Source organism: Mugil cephalus, chromosome 17 (genome assembly GCF_022458985.1).
Source record: "Mugil cephalus isolate CIBA_MC_2020 chromosome 17, CIBA_Mcephalus_1.1, whole genome shotgun sequence".
Taxonomy (NCBI): domain Eukaryota; kingdom Metazoa; phylum Chordata; class Actinopteri; order Mugiliformes; family Mugilidae; genus Mugil; species Mugil cephalus.
This window is the reverse complement of record NC_061786.1, coordinates 10,472,006-10,491,062: the sequence shown is the minus strand read 5'-3', so window position 1 is coordinate 10,491,062 and position 19,057 is coordinate 10,472,006. Positions and strand designations below refer to the sequence as shown.

The 19,057-nt window shown below is 43.2% G+C and overlaps 1 protein-coding gene across 1 annotated transcript; it reads left to right on the top strand.

The window, feature by feature from the left end:
- The first annotated feature begins 4,853 nt into the window (after nucleotides 1-4,853).
- pgfb (placental growth factor b) lies at nucleotides 4,854-18,812 on the top strand. Its single transcript, XM_047610804.1, has 7 exons — nucleotides 4,854-5,485; nucleotides 15,133-15,169; nucleotides 16,285-16,481; nucleotides 16,591-16,670; nucleotides 17,031-17,060; nucleotides 17,165-17,227; nucleotides 17,313-18,812. Exons 1-7 carry the CDS (start codon nucleotides 5,423-5,425, stop codon nucleotides 17,332-17,334), a joined length of 492 nt encoding a protein of 163 aa, XP_047466760.1. The 5' UTR covers nucleotides 4,854-5,422; the 3' UTR covers nucleotides 17,335-18,812.
- The last annotated feature ends 245 nt before the right edge of the window (nucleotides 18,813-19,057 follow it).

The window sequence follows — 19,057 nt, the reverse complement described above, 5'->3', positions numbered from 1 at the left end:
TTTATTATTTCAAGTTATTAACTTTCCCTAGCTCTCTGACCTCCGCCCGCCCCCTCTCTGCTCCGCTCCCATTTCCTAGTCTCTTGTTCTACAAGCTATAGCTATTTGAGTAAATGTATTTCTCCACATGTAAATAAATCTCTTTGTGCAGTTTGGCTTGGCTACAGTTTGTGTAAACACTTGCGCACAGACGAACTTCACCTAACACTTGCTCAGGCCATGGCCTGCTTCTGTACTTTTCCTCTTAGGGTTCACGTCGCTTATACCTCCGAGTCATCTCCTTTGCTAACGGGTCTCTGACGGTTAATATGTTTTGAGGGTTTAAAGATCAGCCTTTGTGCAGTCGCTATTATCCATCTTACTAGTATGGTAGTAGCAGTTTTATTTTTGCATCAATTAAACAAATGAGATACATGTTGGTAACTTTAACTTATCTATTTCCCCAACTGCTGATCCTAGAATAATGCTGCCAAATGGGCGAACTTCCATCTTTTCATTATTAAAACACAGCTACCTGACTCGTTCACAGTAACTAAGTGTAATGACAAATAAGCAAGATGTCCAGAACAGTAATAGCATGCTGATTTATGTGTGTTTGTTTTTGCATGACATGTTACTGGCTGACACAAATGAATCTGGAGAAGTTCACTGAGCATCCCCTGTGTTTCAGAATTAGATTAGCTGAACACTGGGATTCTTTTATTAGTTTTGCACCCGTTGGACGACAGACCGTTATCACATGTAAAAGGCTCTTCCATACTAATTGCACAACTGTCACACGGTCTCTGCCAGTGCTACTGTCGGCTTACTTTTTGTATGTGGCGTATATGATTTCTGAGGAGATCTTTAAAAACACTACACAAAGAACCCCAGGGCGAATGAACTAATTTGAGGCTTCTTAAAAAAAAAAAACACCCCCGTGCCCTGAAATAATAAACTGCAGCACTAAAATGTGATTCCAGTCCAGTAATTCTCAGTGTCTGATTGAGTTCATGTTTTCTTAAGTGCCTCCCATTTCTAAGAAAAAATCTAATCTCCTTGCCAATCAATCCCAGTTCAACATCTACTATTAAAAGGTAAAAGTCCCAGAGCCCCAGGATCCATTAGATCTTCTCATAACATGTCGGAGAGCTGACAAAAAAACCTGTTTACAAGAACGCTTGTTTACAGAGTAAACTGAGGCTTGCAGTGGTACACCTGCTGGAGCGCGCCGAAGTGAACATTATATTTACATTTAACATAATTTTGGGCTTATTATTGGAAGGGAGTGCTTCAGCATGAAGAGAGATGTTAAAAACATCTCATTTATCTGTTTAATGGCCCAGGCTGAACCACCACCAACAGCGTCAACCCATGAACTCGCGAATGTCCTCCACATGTGGGACCTCTTAATGGAGTTTTGAGTATCACCGCGGGCCTGAGTTATAACCTGCTCTCGGGCTGCGGGACCACTTCCGCACAGTTTGTGCCATTTGCTCTACATTTATAATTCTAGCAGTTTTTACAACTGGCAATGACAGGAGCCATGATAACTCACTCGGTGTTGTTTTCCCCCCATTCTATATTTTGCCCTGCAGCTCCTGGAGGTGATGAAATTTAATCTTAGACAAACACTTGGAGTCCTTTCAGAGAGCTGCTGCTGCTGTGCTTCTGTCTGTCTGTGGATGTGTGAATTAGTAACTCTGAACCAATGTTTTCACCATACACACAAAAAAATGAAGGAGCTGGGTCCTACTAACAGTTTTTAGGCCTACATATATTTATATGCAGATTAGCACATAGCTTCATGTGAAACCACAAACTTTCAGGTTTGCAACATCCATATAATGTCACAGTCAGGTTTTTAGTGTTTCTAAAGGGGATGTTACTTGCTGTTGACTCTTGGTTATAGTTTTTATAATGTGCTGAACTAATTTTACATGGAGCTCTTATTTAGAGAGTCTTCTTGTCTAAAATTCCCGAGAGGGAGCAAATAAACATATTTTTTAAGAAGCCTTGTCAGCGTTTAGTTAGAGCGCACTATCTTTTAGCCCTTTTTGTTTATTTCTCCTATTGCTCATGACTGATTTAAAGCTACGATGGAGTCATATTTTCTCCCGACATCAGGAATTAAATCCACATTTAGCCCATGGTGGTAACAGCGGCCCGACATTGTGATGTCCAAGACGCAGCTGTTTAAAGAAAAACCGGCGTCTGGAGATTTCTGCAATGGCCGACTCATGAGGCATCCAGACTGAAATAACTTCCATTTTGTCTGTTAACGCGTTGGCTGACTTCCTAAAAACGGAAAACAATACTCGCACAAGCGCGGACCAAGGGTGAAAACAGGATGACACCTGACAACCTTGGAACAAAAACGTGTCTGAGAGACAAAAATATACTAGCGTGTCTCCGAGGTGTAAACAGGATTTGGCATGTGAAATATGAATGAAGTTGTTGTGATATGACGCTAATCACCTTAGGCAAAGGTGAGCAGCTTTTTTTGTGCATGTTTACTCATAGCCGAAGCACTTCCTATTTACAAGGTGATTCAAATATAGTTTTTCTTCACAATAATGAAGTTAGCACAGGCACAAAACATTCACGGTTCGTAATAGCTAATTAATGACAGGAAGAAAGGGTCAGGGTGTGAACTATTGCTGCATCCTGTTTGAGTCCGGTGTCCAGGTGGTCCATCATGACTAAAATCATATTACATCATCTCCCAGTATCCATTTGTACAAGCCCCATTCATACTTTGCTTCTTTTTTTTCTTTCTTTCTTTCTTTCTTTCTTTCTTTTTTTTTTAGCACCATGCACATTTTCCGCTACTTCATTTTAAAGACACTCCACAGGAGATAAATGACTCCACACACATTGAAGTGACACTGTGTCTAACTCCTGTCTTTAGTAGAAACGTTGGTCTCCCTGTAGGCCCCTAACTATTGTTAATGAGATCATTCAAAGTAAGGGGCTCTCTGGCTCTCCACCTTCCCCTTAAAGGCCCCACTGTGGAGGAAACCAAAGCCGCCCCAACAATGATGAATGGACATCATTAATGTTGTTCATCTGTTTACCTTTTACTCCGCGATCTGGGAAAATGAGGGGTCAACAGCACAAAAGGGAAATGTTACTTATTCCGCTCTCCAGTGCCTGAGAGCCACTCGTTTAGCCTTCACAGCATCAAGAGACACTGCGGACTGGCGATTTATTCAAACAGCTGACAGCCCTTCAATCAAAAGGCCTTATCAGAAAAACCCAATGCTCTGTGTTCCTGGTTCAGTTGAAACTTCCAAACAGTTTTAATATTTATGAAGTAAACTGTGATCCTTTGTCCTCGATCTCCCCAGTGGGCATGACACGGCAGCTTATCACTGTTGAAAAACTGCCATGTATTAAAGACACATTGTTTAAATAGATAGCGTCCCCTCAGATCAAATCTGTTAAGGGGCGAATGTTAAATGTCGGGACACCTTTTTGCCTCTGAACACGCCGTTTGGCGCAGATCAAGGGGACGCATGGTTAATCCTGTCAAGTTTTGTGGGTTTTCTTGCAAAAGCAAAGAGACCCTCAAGGTTGTTTCGCATTCTGACAGCCCACATTATCGCCCAGACCAGGCTTGCGTGTCTTATCAGCCTGTATTTATAGTGCAAACGATCTGAGTGATCTTATTAGGCCCTATCAGCTGGTGCAACCTCACCAACACAGATAGATCACTGAGCAGATGGCGAGAGAGTGGCGAGAGTTTGTCTCTGTCGCATGAGCAAACAAAGTCTGCGCGGCTGGCGAAGCAGTGAGGAGATGCAACGGTCTCTTGCTCCTCTATTAAAAATATCTTGAAAGCAAAACTTGAAGCTCACTTGCACTGTATCATTACGGCGTTACATAACCCCCTTTTCTAAAAGTGGAGGCAACAATTTCACAACTTAAGAGGGACAAAACGGCTCCGGGGCCATGTTTGCTTCATCTGTCCCTGCAATGTCACTGCACTATGACGGATAATTAGACAGTCAGAAAAAGCAAACTGACATTGTTGGAAAAACTTTCACTAACCAGACAATGGCTGCGCATAGGAAAGCAGCGAGACAAAATAATTGCAGAGTTCGGTTCCCAGAAGAATCTTTGCTTCCATTCTGTCCTCTCCCCGGATTTCAAAGAGCATCCATCAGCGCCATGTAGAGATACAGTTTAAGAAAAAGACAACCGATACGTCGCCGGGCATAATTAGAGGAAATGTCTTTCATCATGTCTGATTGTTAGCACTTACTGATGCCCTGGCAGAGCTGGTAATGGGGCGGTGGTGTTCAAGTGTCTGCGATGTTTAGAAACAGCACACTCCTGAGTGTGGTCTGTTCAATAGCAAAGGGCAATGCAGCTTTTCAGCAGTGTTGAAGGAATGTGTGGAAGCCCACAAGGAATCCTTTCGTTCCAGGGTTTCTGCAAACACAGAAGCCCCACACTGGAGAGTAAGTCTATGTGTCAACAGCATTGGAATCTCTCTTTCTGTCTCTGCAAACTCAACTAAAGCCTCAGAGGAAACTCTCTGGAGCCAGCACCGCCCGTGTCACCAGTGAAAAAGATCTCTAAATGTTTACCTTGCCTGAATAACTCTCTCAGAGTGTCCCAAGTTCTCAGAAGACGTTTCTCTGCCCGTCTGTGTATACTTTGCGGTGTAAATCACCTGTGCTGTATAGTCTAGAGTCCACAAATAAAGCATCCGCAGCAGTGGCACAAGCGCAATGATAGCCATTTACAGCATCACATAAATTATCAGTATTTGCTGCAGCCGAAAGCGGCTGTAAAATCCCATCAGGGAGCCCTGTGGGGAGAAGAGCAGAGAGGAAGACAGCGAAGGGGAGGAGATTTAAATGGTCAGCCCGTGAAAAGGTAGTGCTGGACAATTAGACGCAAGTGTTTCTTTCTGCCGACCGGAGCTCAGAGCAGGACCGAAAACTGAAACTCTCCGCGCAACTTTATGCGTGTCTCTGAAGAGGAGCCTCACGTGAAGATTTTGGACTTGTTTTTATTTTTTATTTTTTTATATATAATTATTATTTTATTTCCACTAGATATGCGTTGTCTAAACTGGCTGCCACTATTTGAAGTCTTTTGAAGCTTTGAATTTTTACAAGTGCGCTGAGCGTTTAAAAAAAAAAAAAAAAAAAAAAAAAAAAAACTCTTTCGTATTCTGGCAGCTTTCTTTTATTGCCTCACCACCTCCACTTCGCCCCGGGGCCTTATTCATTAATAAGTACAACTTCATCAGGTTACACGCGGCGGAGCTACGTGACTCCTCACAGCCTCAGCATTAAACCGGGAGCAGATGACTTGGAAATTCCCGCTCAGCATCCTCTCCGTCATTATTTTCTGAGCGGCTCGCGGACTTGGATTTCGTTTTGTCGTGCACGTCCGTCACCCTCTCTCCGGAAGCAGACATCCCGAAATGAAACTCGGTTTTGTCATCGAGATCGTGGTGGCGCTTTATCTGCTGTTCTCACCTGCACAGGTAAGAAGTTACGTACGCGGCGAAACTTTACGCACGGAAAAAGAAAAGGAGAGGAGTGGTTTCTCTGGGGTTCAGCGCAAGATCAGACTCAGATTACTAGTTTCACATACTCAAACAAAAAAGCAGTCTAAAATAGTCAGATGTGTCCACCATTGATTGCGTGTCCAAACACGCACAGGAGGGAGAAAAAAAAACGTGGAGTCATCAGACACCAGTAGAAGTGATCCGTTGTTCTTTGACACATTCATACCGCTTTGAATGAGCGTCATTGAGCTCACTTCATTCATAAGATGAAACGTGACAAACTGCATCACTCTCTCTGTGGAGCACATGATGCAAAGTGACTCACTGTTATATTTGGCAAAGCGCACTAAGCTCATAATTACATAGGTTAAAGGGCTCCTTCACAGACATGGATTATTTTCACTCTTGTATGATGAGATCTATTCTTTTTTTTTCACTTGAGATCTCCATCAAAAGCTCTGATTGCCATGTTGGTGAGACATTCTCTAAATGGGGAATCTTCAATAAACATTTGAACGGTAATGTCTATGCTTTTTGTCCAGCTTTGCAGTAGAGTAGCAGATCCTGGTTTGGTCTGAGTGGGGAGCGGGGACGGTGGACGGTGTAAAACCGGATTATTTTTATCCATAGCTTTGCCTTCTTGTCTTGTTTGTCCGTAGCTGCATATTTAATGGGTGCGTGCAAGAATTTTAATGATGAAGATGAACCAGTGTATGTGTGTAGAAATCAATTGAAACTTAATTTCAGGCCGGTCATATCGCTGTCAGGCAACAGTGGGTGAGCACAAAGCTGGTCTGTTCTCTGTTGCCTGGCATTGCCTTTGAGTCCCTTAATGAAAATCGGCCAGAACAAGGAAAAGTTGAAACTGGAGTGAGGACTCATTCAAAGGCCCGCGTTGTGCCAGAAATACTTGTACGAGGATGTGCCATCGGACAGTGGGACTTGTGCCATCTAACGCTCGGGCTCTGGAACCATCCCAGTCTCTGATTTCCCCCCAAGGTGGCCGGGAGCTGGCACTTTTCTCTGGTGGCTCTCATGTTTAATGCAAAAAACCGGGCCATTCTCTTGTCCTTTCACTGCCACTGTCACACTTCATACACTGCTGGTGCCTGTTGAATCGACCCCTTCTGCCAGTCTGTAGGCTACATATGGAATTGTATTATTCGCCAACCCAGTCAGGCTCTCAAAGTTGTAAAAAAAAAAAAAAGCCCCACATCCCACCAGATTCTCAAACCAGAGACTTTGCAGCTGTTGCTAAGTTGAGAGTGAGTGGGAGCAGCATGGGATCACCACATTTCCTCTAATCCTCATAATCAGCTCATGGCCTGCTTAGTCAAAACATGAGTGACAAAATCCAGGGGCCTCTGCATTGTAGCAGGTTAAATGCCCCCCCGCTGCCTTGAAGACGATGGCAAATGTAAACAGCAAGGCTCTGGGATTCAACATCCAATCTGTCAGATCACACACCGTCTGAGAGGATCTGAGGTCCGGATCACCCTTTAACTCGGCAGTCACCTAATTTGCGCTGAAAGATCTGCTGTATCTAAAAAGGTTTGTTTTCTTTTCCTGCTAAAGACCAAAGACCTTACACAATCAATAACAACACCCCAAACGGGCAGCTCCTTCCTAGTCCTCTGGTTTATTTTTACACGTACTTCTCAAGGTTTTTCTGCCCATACACATGAGCCTCGGTTTGATCATTTCTTTTAACCGCCGCAGCTGGAGGTGCTGACAGCGGCCTCGTGACTCATGCAGTCATTCATGTCTGCAATAAAACTCGTCTGATGGAGGGCGGGGTTAACTTCAGCTGTGCTCTACAACAAGAGATTTACATCGAAGTTCAACGTTGGTGTGTGAAGAAGGAGTGCCTGTCGCCATATGTCCCGTCATCAGCTATGCATGTAACAGCAGCGTGTATGACCAACGTTATGGAGCCAGAAGAGATGTAACGATTAAGTTACTGTGAAGGAGGAAAGACTGGTGAGACAAACGCCTCTGTTCTGTTGGTGTTTCTCCACATTGAGCAGTAAGAGGGCAACAGAAAGGGAAAATTGTGAAAGAGAGAGGGGATATTAATTACAACTTAGGTCCACTGCTGCAGCTCAACATTACTGTTACACAACTGGTGCCTTAACCTACTCGAGCACCTCCCACTGCTGGGAACCACTTGTGTACTACAACTTAGCATTTTTCTTTTTGTTGCTGTCCAGTGCAGATTTAACTATTGCTGCTCTTACTTTGTCAAGCTGTAATTTGTAATAGGTGGAAATGATGTTAGAATAAAGATCGAAGGGCGTCACTTGAGTACACAAGCGATGCACCATGATGAAAGCATTAAATATCACAGTCAGTAGGCGTGTAACATTTTTGTCTAATTAAAGCATCGTAAACCTGAACCCCAGCTGAGCTTCACACTCATATGTGCGTTCTGTTTATGATTCAATGACCTGGTCACATTTGTAGGCAGTGACTGAGAATGGAAGCACCTGCGTTTCCCCTCTGAACAATAGTGTCCTCTTGGTCACCCTGTTACTAAAAGCCGTCTGATGGAGCAGGAAGTGTTCACACATTTCTTGACACTATATGTCTTCCTATTCACTGCATCATTGGTACTTCCTTTGTGCATAAATCTCGCGCAGTTACACTGTGTGGGCATGTTTTGCGCCACAGCCAGTGTGTTGCCTTGTGTTGTTGCCTTTCACGCAGCACCTGTCGCCTCCTGCTCATTTGAGTAATTTCTCTAAGCTGGAATCCTTCCTAAACAATACCTTTCTTTTACTGTCATCGTGCTCGGAAAATGCTAGTGAGGTCTTGTATGGACGCAACCAGATTTGACTGCGCCTGTCAGCGCTGCCAGGGAAAATAACTCATGGATAGTTGCGTAATTCAGAACTTCAAGTCAAGCTGGAGCCCTCCGTGAAATATTTCTGTTGTGTTAAGAAAATCAGCAAACCATAAGGACTGTAAGCCGCACTGGTTTTGCGAAATTCCTAAACCACGGAAGCCAGAAATGGGACATGCCACGGTCATGTCCTTACCAGCCAAGCATGTTTTTGATGATGCTGAGCAGAGAGCACTGGATTATCTGTGAGGACATGGCGTTACACAGGTGTTTCCTTCACGTCGTCACAAGCAGCAAAACAATACTTTAGAACAACCATCTGCTTGATTGTTTTTCTTTGTTTTTTTTTATCCAAGTCAGATGTCATGCTTCCATTTGTTGTGATGGAGTTTCAGCGTGAGTCTTCCTCAAAGTTTGACATTAAACATCAGCTGTGGGTTTCAGTTTCTCAGAGTCAAAGGGCTGCTCGTGTCGTCGGGATGCACATCCTTCTAGTTTCAGATGTCTGCATGTGATTCCATAGTGACCTGCTGACTGATAGGGCTCCTATTTGCCTTGTTGTGGTATTTCTCTCTGGTTGTAATGTCCCAGCCCAGGGGAGAGCCGCAATCGCAATCAGGAAATATGGATTTCTCTTTCCTCCTGCGGAGGAGGAGGAGGAGGAGGAGGAGGAGGAGGAGGAGCGGTGCTCGGGGCAGCCGTCTGCTCAGCGAGCTTTAATCTCCCATCTGGATGTAATTTACTGTGGTTTACAGAACAACGTTTACTGTAATAGAGACCACAATTACCACCGGTCAACGTTATCTCAAGACCTGTGTCGTGTGCGTGTTTGTGTGTGTGTGCGTGTGTATGTGTGCGTGTGTGTGTAATGTTTGCGGACAGGGTGCACCGTTTACACAGCGGTTGTGTGTGTTTGTGTGTATATCTTTGGGGAGACATTTGTGCATGCATTAATGGACTTATACCGAGGAAATAGTGTTTATCTAAATCAAAATTTATATGGGCCTTTACAAACTGACCCCGTTTTGCAGATCTTTCTTTTTTAAAAAAAAAAAAAAAAAAAAAAACAAAAAAAAAACTAACTACTCCAAGACGACATGGTTGTTTTTAAAATGACCAAACTCACTGTCGGCAAGAAAAAAGCTCCACCAAAGGACTCTCAAACATGGAGAGTAATTTCAAATCTACATTTTGGAAAATGAGTTAGATTAGACAATTGCAACCATTCCTCAAATTTATGCACCCAATAAACTTGCTTGAGGAGAAGGTTTGCATATGTGGCACACTGTTGTGTCGAGACGATTTCTTGGAGTTTTGATTCCCGATCTGGAAAGATGAGTGGTCATTATGGCGAATTAATAGACAAGATTTTACCAGGGGTTAAGTTGGGCCGGAGCCACAGACTGCACATATGAGACAGAATCCAGCCCCACGTCATCATAAGTTTCTTTAAGTGCAACTGTCCGTAAGCTACTCAGGGCAGCTGAAAATAAATAGGTACATAGAGTGGTATGTTTAGGGAAGTGTGGTTTGATTGACAAGCTGTCCTGAGGAGTCAGGTCCACCCTTCACTCCTCAAACCAAAACACAGGATCTCAGTGGTCAAATGCCAGACTTGAGGCTTCAAAAATGTAGCCCGCAAACCTAAAATGGACATTGCTGTGGCTTTGTCCATTTTTTATATCCAGTCTATAGCTGGCACCCTCAAGAGCGAAGCCTCCTTCAGTACCGCAGCATTGTTACATCTCATACGACTCCTCGAATTTGCTTTCAGACACTGTATCTCTCAAAGGCTGCAGTTTTTAACTGTGTGAGCTGCGTGTTTATGCGCGCAGTGCGCTTAAATCTGGATCAGTGTGTCAGTATCCTGTGGTAACTCTGCGTTTCAAAGGCTCCATTCATCCAGATTACGTGGGAAGTTGTTGTGCCACATTTACCACATGCTCTGATGGAGACCGTCGGCATTTTGTCAGTGGCCTGTGATCACGAGCCCTGATTTGACCACCCTGGAGACCCAGCTGGATACTGTCAGTCCCGTAATGGCACCGCTGTCACTGTAGGTTCACCTGTCCCGCATATAGAAAACAGAACCGGGCTTTCTTTTGTAGTAGCGGAAAATACATACAGTGACCTAAAGGCTCCGTGAGAGGCCCAAGAATTAATGTCGTGGTCATGGTGTTGATGATGTGGTATCTGGTTTGCAATGAGGGATGGATGGAGATCAGTGGAGCTCGGTTTCCCACTTGTCGAGCTGTCTCTGTGTTTGTATTCCCTTGCTCTGCTTTAGTGCTTTTGCCATCTGTGTGGTCTGGTGAGTCAAGCTTCGGTCGGTACAAATCCAAGACATAATTCCTCCTTCTTTTATGAATACCCAGACGCACAAAACTCTGAGCAACAGCCAAACCCATTGGCAGAGATCAGCACATCGCAATCCCAAATCTCGTCCATGGACTGTTTAGTGACACTGTTGCTTTAATAGAGCTCAAAAGAAGGTTTCATCCATTCAAGCTTGAATCGTTATTTGACAAAGTCTATAGAGCCGAATGCCGATTTCCTGCAACTCAGTCCACTTGTAAAACAGCTGCATCTGAGTCGTACACCTGATCAGACATGCGAGCCAGCTGATTAGACCGATGTATACGATTGCAATTTTCTGCTATTATTCAAAACAATCCCCGTCTTACCTCCATAACCCAAGAGGTCACGGAATCAACAGCGAAACTGCACGAAATATGAAGCTCCTGCAGCATCCTGTGCAGAGAGCTGCTGTAGATTTGCCTAAAATGTTCCAGCTGGTAACTACAGGACGTGTTTGGCTTTGATGCATTGAAATTATGGTGGTGAAAACACATAGCATGTTGTGAAATGCATATCTGCCTGGCTCTGTTTTGACAGTGTAAATGAAACTAGTTTGCATTGTCAGTACAAGAAGTATGGCCCCAAAGCACCCGGCAGAGTATGAAATAACACGTCTATCTTACTGTAAATGAGCAAGCTCTGTACGCCACCATTGCCTAAGGAAATGTCAACAATATATTAATGAAAATCTTGATATTTATGTGGAATGTTAATAATTTAATAGTTAATAATTTAGGCTTTCACTCCCAGGATTGAAATGAAAGTGTCGGGTGATGATTTATTGGCTTCTTCATAAAGCCATTTCAGAATACTGGGAAACAAAATATGCCTCACCCTTCCAGTTGTTGTTTTGCAATCCAATAGAGAAGTGGAACCTAGATTTTACGGTTTTGTATAACTTTCCACTTCAGCCACCCAAGCGCATTTCTATTGTGTAACTGGCCAAAACCATTAATTTGCAATACTTTCTTTCTTGGTCTTCTCCGTCTTTTCCGTAAAGTACACTGTGCACTGTACTGGCTGGTATCCAGAGCATTTTGGCAAACGGCCATGGTACCTGCTGTTAAGCTACCCATCACCTCCTCCCCCGCTTGACCCTCAAAAATTTCGGACCATAATGCTGGGACCCCATCATGTTTTAGTTTTGCTCCCTACGCATGCTGCCCTTCCTATGACAGATGGAATAAGCAGCGAGGTTAAAGATGACGCAGTTCAGCTGTGTGGGACTGGAGAGTAATGAGGCCTGGGGGCCTCTGTGGCCTGACGGCGGGAGCCCAGGGACACAACAGGTTCTCTGAACTGACCCAGAGGGGGAACTCTTAGGCCTCAGCAGACTAGCGGCTTGGAGGGAATTTAAAATCAAACACATGGAGTAGTCAATGTCACCATTTCTGTTGTAAGCAATGTACACATTTCTATCTATACTCAGTTGCTCCAGCTGACTCTCTGCAAAAAGGATGAAAGGAAGGCAGCAGAGAGGTGTGCTCTTCTTTATAGCACAATGTGAACCAGATGTCAAGAACTGAGAACAAATTTTACAGCTATGGGACAGTGACCAGAGGGGTGGATTACATATCCACCCTGTTAATTATGCAATGAGAATTCTTTCTCTGCATACGTCCTCCCGGAGCATGGATAGAACTGAAAAGATTTGACACTTAGTAATAATTTTGCGGTCACATATTCAAGCACAACTGACAGTTGTCGATTACAGTAAAGCACAAATGAAATATTTCCCTTTTAAGGTCCGTTCAGTCACATTTTCTTACTCATTCTCATTTTCTATAAATGCTTGTCCATCGAGAGGGACACCCCTATCCAGGGTGGATAGGTCGCCAGATTATCACAGGCCTTTTAATTCTTTGACAGCAGCCGCAGTTGTTAGATTCATGTCTTTTGTTCTGCGACCTACAAATGTACACATATTGTAGGTCAGTGAAATACCTTAGTTGGTCATCTATTTAACTCCAGCACCACCTCATGCACCCGTACCTGCTCCCTCTTCAAATATTAATCTTAATGCACCCTATAGTTTGTTCTGATTAAATGTAAAAGAGGCACGTGTTCATTTTTCTTGACATATTGTTTCACACCCCTTGGCAGCTTGTGCTTGTTTTTTTTTTCCGCATTGTCATATTTCAGTCAGTCTTTGTTTGTGTGTTCTAATCTTTAATCTAGAAAACATGCAGAAAATCAAGAGTTTTCTTCTTTTTTTTTTTCCAAATAGCAGATGTCGTACATGCAAGTAGATGAATTTATAGTCGGGTCAAGTCCACTTTATTTATATAGCCCTTAATCTTACTTAGTCTCAAAGGCTTTGCCACTGGCATTATGAAAACAATAAGTGAAAATGACACGCAGCAATGTTAGGCTTTCACTAAGGACAAGTAAAACTCCCTGAAAGAGGTCGTCGGGGAATGATGTGAAAGAAACACTGGGGATTACTCAGAAAGCCATCTTTGTGTCTGGGATTTATTAGTCAGGTTTATTCACACTTACTGATGTAAAACAGTCTTCCCCCGACCACAAGAGCCTCCAGTCACAATTAATCACATAGCCAACACTCTAAGTGCACAAGGAAGAAAGAAGGTCTACGTGAGGATCCTCATGCAGGCTTTCATAATCTGGCAGCTCCTTTTAGGCAGCTCACTCCTCTGTCCTCGACCACAGGAGCTGCCAAAGATGTTTCCCTGTCATGTCAAGGCCTTAACCCATGGTGGAGGTCAGAAAATCCTCCCCACCTCACCGCATTCTGAACAGCGAGCGAAGCCAGAGCCAAAAAGCCCTTGTGATGCAGGAGCAGCCTCCACTAAACCGCATCAAGACCCACAGAGGAGAACAGGGGACAGGCAGATCTCATGCCAATTAATACTGGGAAAGGATTTATTTTATAAGTCTGGCATTGCTGTAGAGAAGAAAAGATAATCAATTTCTCAGAGGCTGGCAGTGAGTTTTAACAATAACTTAAAGTGAACTGTGACTTTCCCATGCTGTGCATAAAGAATACCCTGCAAGCGGAGCTTATATCCCGCTGTGGTTTTGTGCAGCGACACAGCTCAGTGAACGTGACTCTATAGAACGACTCCGCTGCCAGAAGAACAGGTCAGATGACCAAACACTTTGAAAAAGCGGGAGCTTCCTCAACAGTTCCCCTAACACAGGGAGGACTCAACCCAAGTGGTTGACAGGAAACTCTTGTGTATTTCATTTTTTTTTTTTTTTTTTCAATGTGATATGTTTTGCAGCAGAGGAGACAGATCAGTTCCAAATACAGACCTGCCAGACAATTATCTCAGTGACAGTATCACTGGAACCCCTGAAATGTTTGTGTAAGTGTGAATGCATCATCATCAAATCAGGACATTCCTGTTAAATCACATTGTTTAGGGGAAAAAAACAGCTGAGTGAAGCAGTGTGCTGACAGATTCTATCCTCATCCTCAAACTAATTTTGGTTCATAACAGGAAGAGGATGCATTTTAGAGCCGGACAGATGGTGTAAAACGCAACAGTTTTTATTGCCGTGTTTTGGGAAGGTCTGTCCTTGTGTGCCTACTCGCTGTTACAGCAACTTTTTGTTGAACACGCACAGAGCGGTGCACAAAATGCGAGCCTGCATCTGTCACAGAAAAACTGAAACCTAACACCGGTGACGAGGAGAGATTGCGGAAGCAGGTTGTCTGCCGCCTGTCCTGCGCTTCTGCCGGAGGGTATTTTATCAAACATAGATTCCCCTTCCTGAGATGGAGTCAAGCAGAGGTTTTGTGTTTTCCCAGGCGAATGAGAAATTCGCTCTGTTTATCATGGGGTGATGGGAAAAAATCAAGACAGAGGGGGAAACCATCAATGGGAAAATAAATAGAGAGCAGAACCTTACACCACAGGAAACAGGTTTTGAAGCTAAACAGTTGGGCACACAGAGGAACATGATATATGAGAGACCACTGCTTGTCAAAAAGACTGCATGATCGTCCAGTTTATTTCACTGTTGTCCCAGCTTCCGCCACCAGAGGACTAATATACCAGATCTTTCAGATGCTAGTCTTTAACTGTGTTTTATTTGTATACAACATACTGTACGTTAAAATTTTACTGGCATGACTTAAATGAGTAAAAGTTGCAATATGTGTATTTCCTCTACCAACTTTTGACATATTTTAACAATCGTCCGCTTCAGGGCACTGACACACCAAGGGTCGTTTTCAGTTGCTGTCTGCAGCCTTAGTTTTTAAAGTGTGTCCTGCCCCATGGCAGCTTTTCAGCTGATTCAGCGTTTTAGCTGTCGCCCTTATAGTGTGTAACTTTGTGGGCCTTTGTTGCCAGTGTTTGTTTGCTAATGGTAAAGTTGCCAAGCTAATGGTAAAGTTGGGGTAAATATGTAGGAGTCAAAACAAATAACATGGTTGCATCTTTCTGTTTTGCAGAGTCTACCCTTGTCAAGCATAAACAGTACAATGGAAGGTAAGATTTCATGTCTCAAAATCTTCTCTAAGTGCTGAGGATGTTACTTATGAAGCTACTTCAAAAAACAGTAGCTGTTTTGTTACTCTCAGTTTTTACAGTGTGGTTGCAATTAGAATCCGATGGATGTCAGTCCTGACAAAATACCTTTCAGTAGAGATATGTCGAGAAATATACAGACTAACCTCTGTAATATATGCATGTAAATGAGCCAATTTCATCAGAATTTAGAGAATAGCATGGCACGTCCCGACTAGCAGCCATTGCTCAACTGCTGACCCCTCTCCCCTCATGTCCTCCTTCCTCCCCCGCATCACTATAAATTAGTGCTTTTGCTAAAAGAGAAGAGAAAAACTAATGTAAAAGAGTTGCACAGCTTTGAGACAGAGAAGATTAGGAGGACATTTAACAGGAAAAGATAAGGAGAGGACACGCAGTCCACTCGAGGGGCAGCAACTTCCCAGTGAACTGCGATTTTGCACCGTACGACGCCGCAGTTCACGGCCCCATCTCCCCGCCGTAGATGCTTCCCCAGCCGTCTCCTCCCAGCCGGCCTGCTTTTATAAACAGCTGTTGCGGTGCGAGGCTCCATTTGGTGACCCCTGGGTGGGGGGGTCACCGCGGTCCCAGAGGTGCCTGCGGGGCAACCGAGCTCCAGCTCCAGCAGGGTTCTGTTCATGGCCATGTTTCCAGTGTTTGTTTTCTCTTCCTTCTGTGTTTGGCCGTAGTCATCCCTGTTCCTCCCCCACAGTCTCCCAAAAGTAACTAGGACACTTTCACACATGTACTCCCACAGGAAAGCGGACTGCACATTAGACAAACTTTTTTTTTTTTTTTTACTGTTGTTCTTAAAAATGAAAACAGGATACACACCGGCATATTGCAACTGGACTTATGTTTCTGCGTATGTCGTGTAAGGGTGATATTGCTGCTTCAAAAGCACATTTACATACCTAAAGTTGCAAAAACGTCCACTGTAATAGTGGAGAGGAGACCATATAAAAGTGTTCTCATCTAGTTAGTAAGTTATCGATGTATCCGATCCCATGCAGCTCAGCATCTACACCGACGCCATGTTTCTGATCCCGCACTCATTCTCCTGATCTCGTTCACAGTGTTGAATTTTCAAGAGGTGTGGGGTCGCAGCTTCTGCCGGACCATTGAAAAGCTGGTGGAGGTGGTGCAGGAATACCCGACCGAGGTGGAGCACATCTACAGCCCCTCCTGCGTGCCCCTGGTGAGGTGTGCCGGCTGTTGCGGGGACGAGAACCTGGAGTGCCATCCCACTCGCACCACGAACGTCACCATGCAGGTAAGACGGAGGCATTCATGCTGCTAGCTAACCGCATGTGTCATCCATTTCCGTGTATGCAGTGTTATCTTTTGTTCTTGTGATCTTTCTAACTACTTTTATTCCCCAGCTGTTGAAAATCAGGCCATCAGAGCCAGGTCAAGAATATGTTGAGATGACATTTGAGGAGCATCAGACATGTGAATGTAGGTAAGAAAACAAGAAATATTGCTAAGTATGCCAACACAGTACAAACTAGCTGTATTTTCCCTCTCAATGGCTCTGCAAATGCACACAATCCAGTCATATTGAGTGAAGTATTCGTGTTAATGTTAGGGAGGCTTGGGAAGGATTGCGGCCTTAGTCAAATATTACAAATGCCAGCACTTACTTGTTTAGCATGAGAACACAACCACAATTATTCCCTAACTTCTGTCACTATAAAAAAAAAGTTTCCTCAAGACATACTTGGTTAAATGAAGTTAATAGCATGCAAATGTGATCCTAGGAGACAGTGATCTACAATACAAATATTCTTTCTAACTTATTTAAACCCTTTTTTCCCCTCAGAGTCAGGAAACCAGTGGCGAAGATTACAAGGTAAGAGCACGTTTTATAATATCCAGCTCCTAGATTGCTGAAAAGAATAGAAATGCTCCCTCTGAGAGAAAGGAGGCTCGTTGGTAATTTTGTTCTCTGTGCAGGAAAAAGATAAAAGGAAGAGGGAGGAAGAGAAAGGAGAGACAAAAAACAAAAGAATGTGACAGGTAACGGGATAGTCGTTGGAGAAAGACTTCATATACCTACTACCTATCGTTTAACATCATTAAAGATGCATCTGTGTTTCTTCAGGTGCCAGATCCCTCGCAGGTAACTGCAGTGGCGACCCAAGTCCCTGTTGCAGTGTGGCTCACTATTTATTTCCAGCCCAGTGACGGCGTCGAGAGTCTCACTCACTCATCTATCAATACTGTGTCTGCTGCCAGAGACTCAAACAGCTGGGTTGATTCGCTGACGCGCTCTCCTTTTCACGGGTAGGGCGTTTGTAACGACAAGGTTCAACAGGAAGTGCGTTTTGATTGGTGGAAACACTGCTGTGACACACCTGATACAATGGACATCCCTGGGAGCCAGTGCAATGTAGAACCAAACAGACTTCTTTTTATACTAGGTATTACTGTATCAGTTATGTTAATTTGTCGATTTCTTTGGTATTTAAAGGTGGTTACACTTGTTAAAAAAAATCTATATTTATTGATACAGCTGAATATACTTGGACCAGCAACCTTTAAAAAGTTTGTCATCCGTTGTTGAAACATTATCTAAAAAAAAGCCTTGACTTGTGGTAATGGCATATGTTGGACTGAATGTACAGCTGCTTTGTACATGCAATAATGAAATGTCTCCCTCTAGTGTTGTTTTAAGGTGTTTAAAATGGCTCTGTGTTAAAGTATGTCCTTTCCTGCTCAAATTTACCAGTAAGATCAGTATTTGGCCACACTGTCAGTCAAAATCAATCACATTATCAGGATATTGGAATTTCCGACCTATCGTTAATGAAAGTAATCACTTAGACTGTGTGATGGGACACGAGTTGAATGTGCTTTACTGTCAGATCAGACGTGAATGAGTCATTTATTGGAAAACTTGTTAAATAAATATGTCCTCAGAAGATTGTGCATGAGTAAATAACTTTATCACAAACCCTCTGCCAAGTGGAAGTCAGTCGCTGCTGAGTCTCCTGTAAATTTGAGACGCCAAATTTGCTCCTAATGAGCAGCTCCAGCTCTGGATAATCAGGCCTGCAGGAAACAATGCACCAATTATATATATCTGTTGATTTGAAATTACACCAGAATATGTGTGCCTGTAGACAACGGAGCGGATGTGGCATGCCCAATGAGAACTACAAATAAAAATAAATACACTCAAGTAGTATTCATGCGATTTTGAAGCCTGTTGCAGTCTAAAAAATGCAAAGTACCAATCCTTTTCTTTTTCGACTTCAGAGTTCTCTAAAAAAAAAAAAAAAGTATGTCTGTGCTCTGTGCAGTGAAACAGCACACAGTTGTGTGCACTCTGGTGATGCAAGACACCCATAATCCCACACCACAGGGGTCTTCCTCTGTCTGTTTTTGGAAACACCGCAGTGCAGACAGGATCAATTGAGGTAGTTATGTATTTATGTCCTCTCTCTCTCTTTTTTTTTTTTTTTCATGTACTACACAAAGAAAATTTATGAAAATGTAAAATGTACAAAGCAAATGTACAAAGCAACAGTTTGACCATGCTAGTGTTTTTATTTCATTTAAATATTTATTTTGTAATAAAACTCTTATGGTTGTGCAGTCATCTTGTGTGATTTATCAACAAAGGCATATCCCATTATAACTGGTAGACCCACTTAAGAATAATGTAAACTAACTTCTGTATGATATGTTCTTTTTAATTATGACAACAAGATATCTGTTTGTGCATTATAACATATCACACACCGGAAAGAGATTAAATATTTGCTCACCGTAAAAACAAGAGCTCCTGATTCGTCATCATCCTGGAAGAAGAAGAGGCCCGTCGCCTTGGTAACCTCAGTGCAC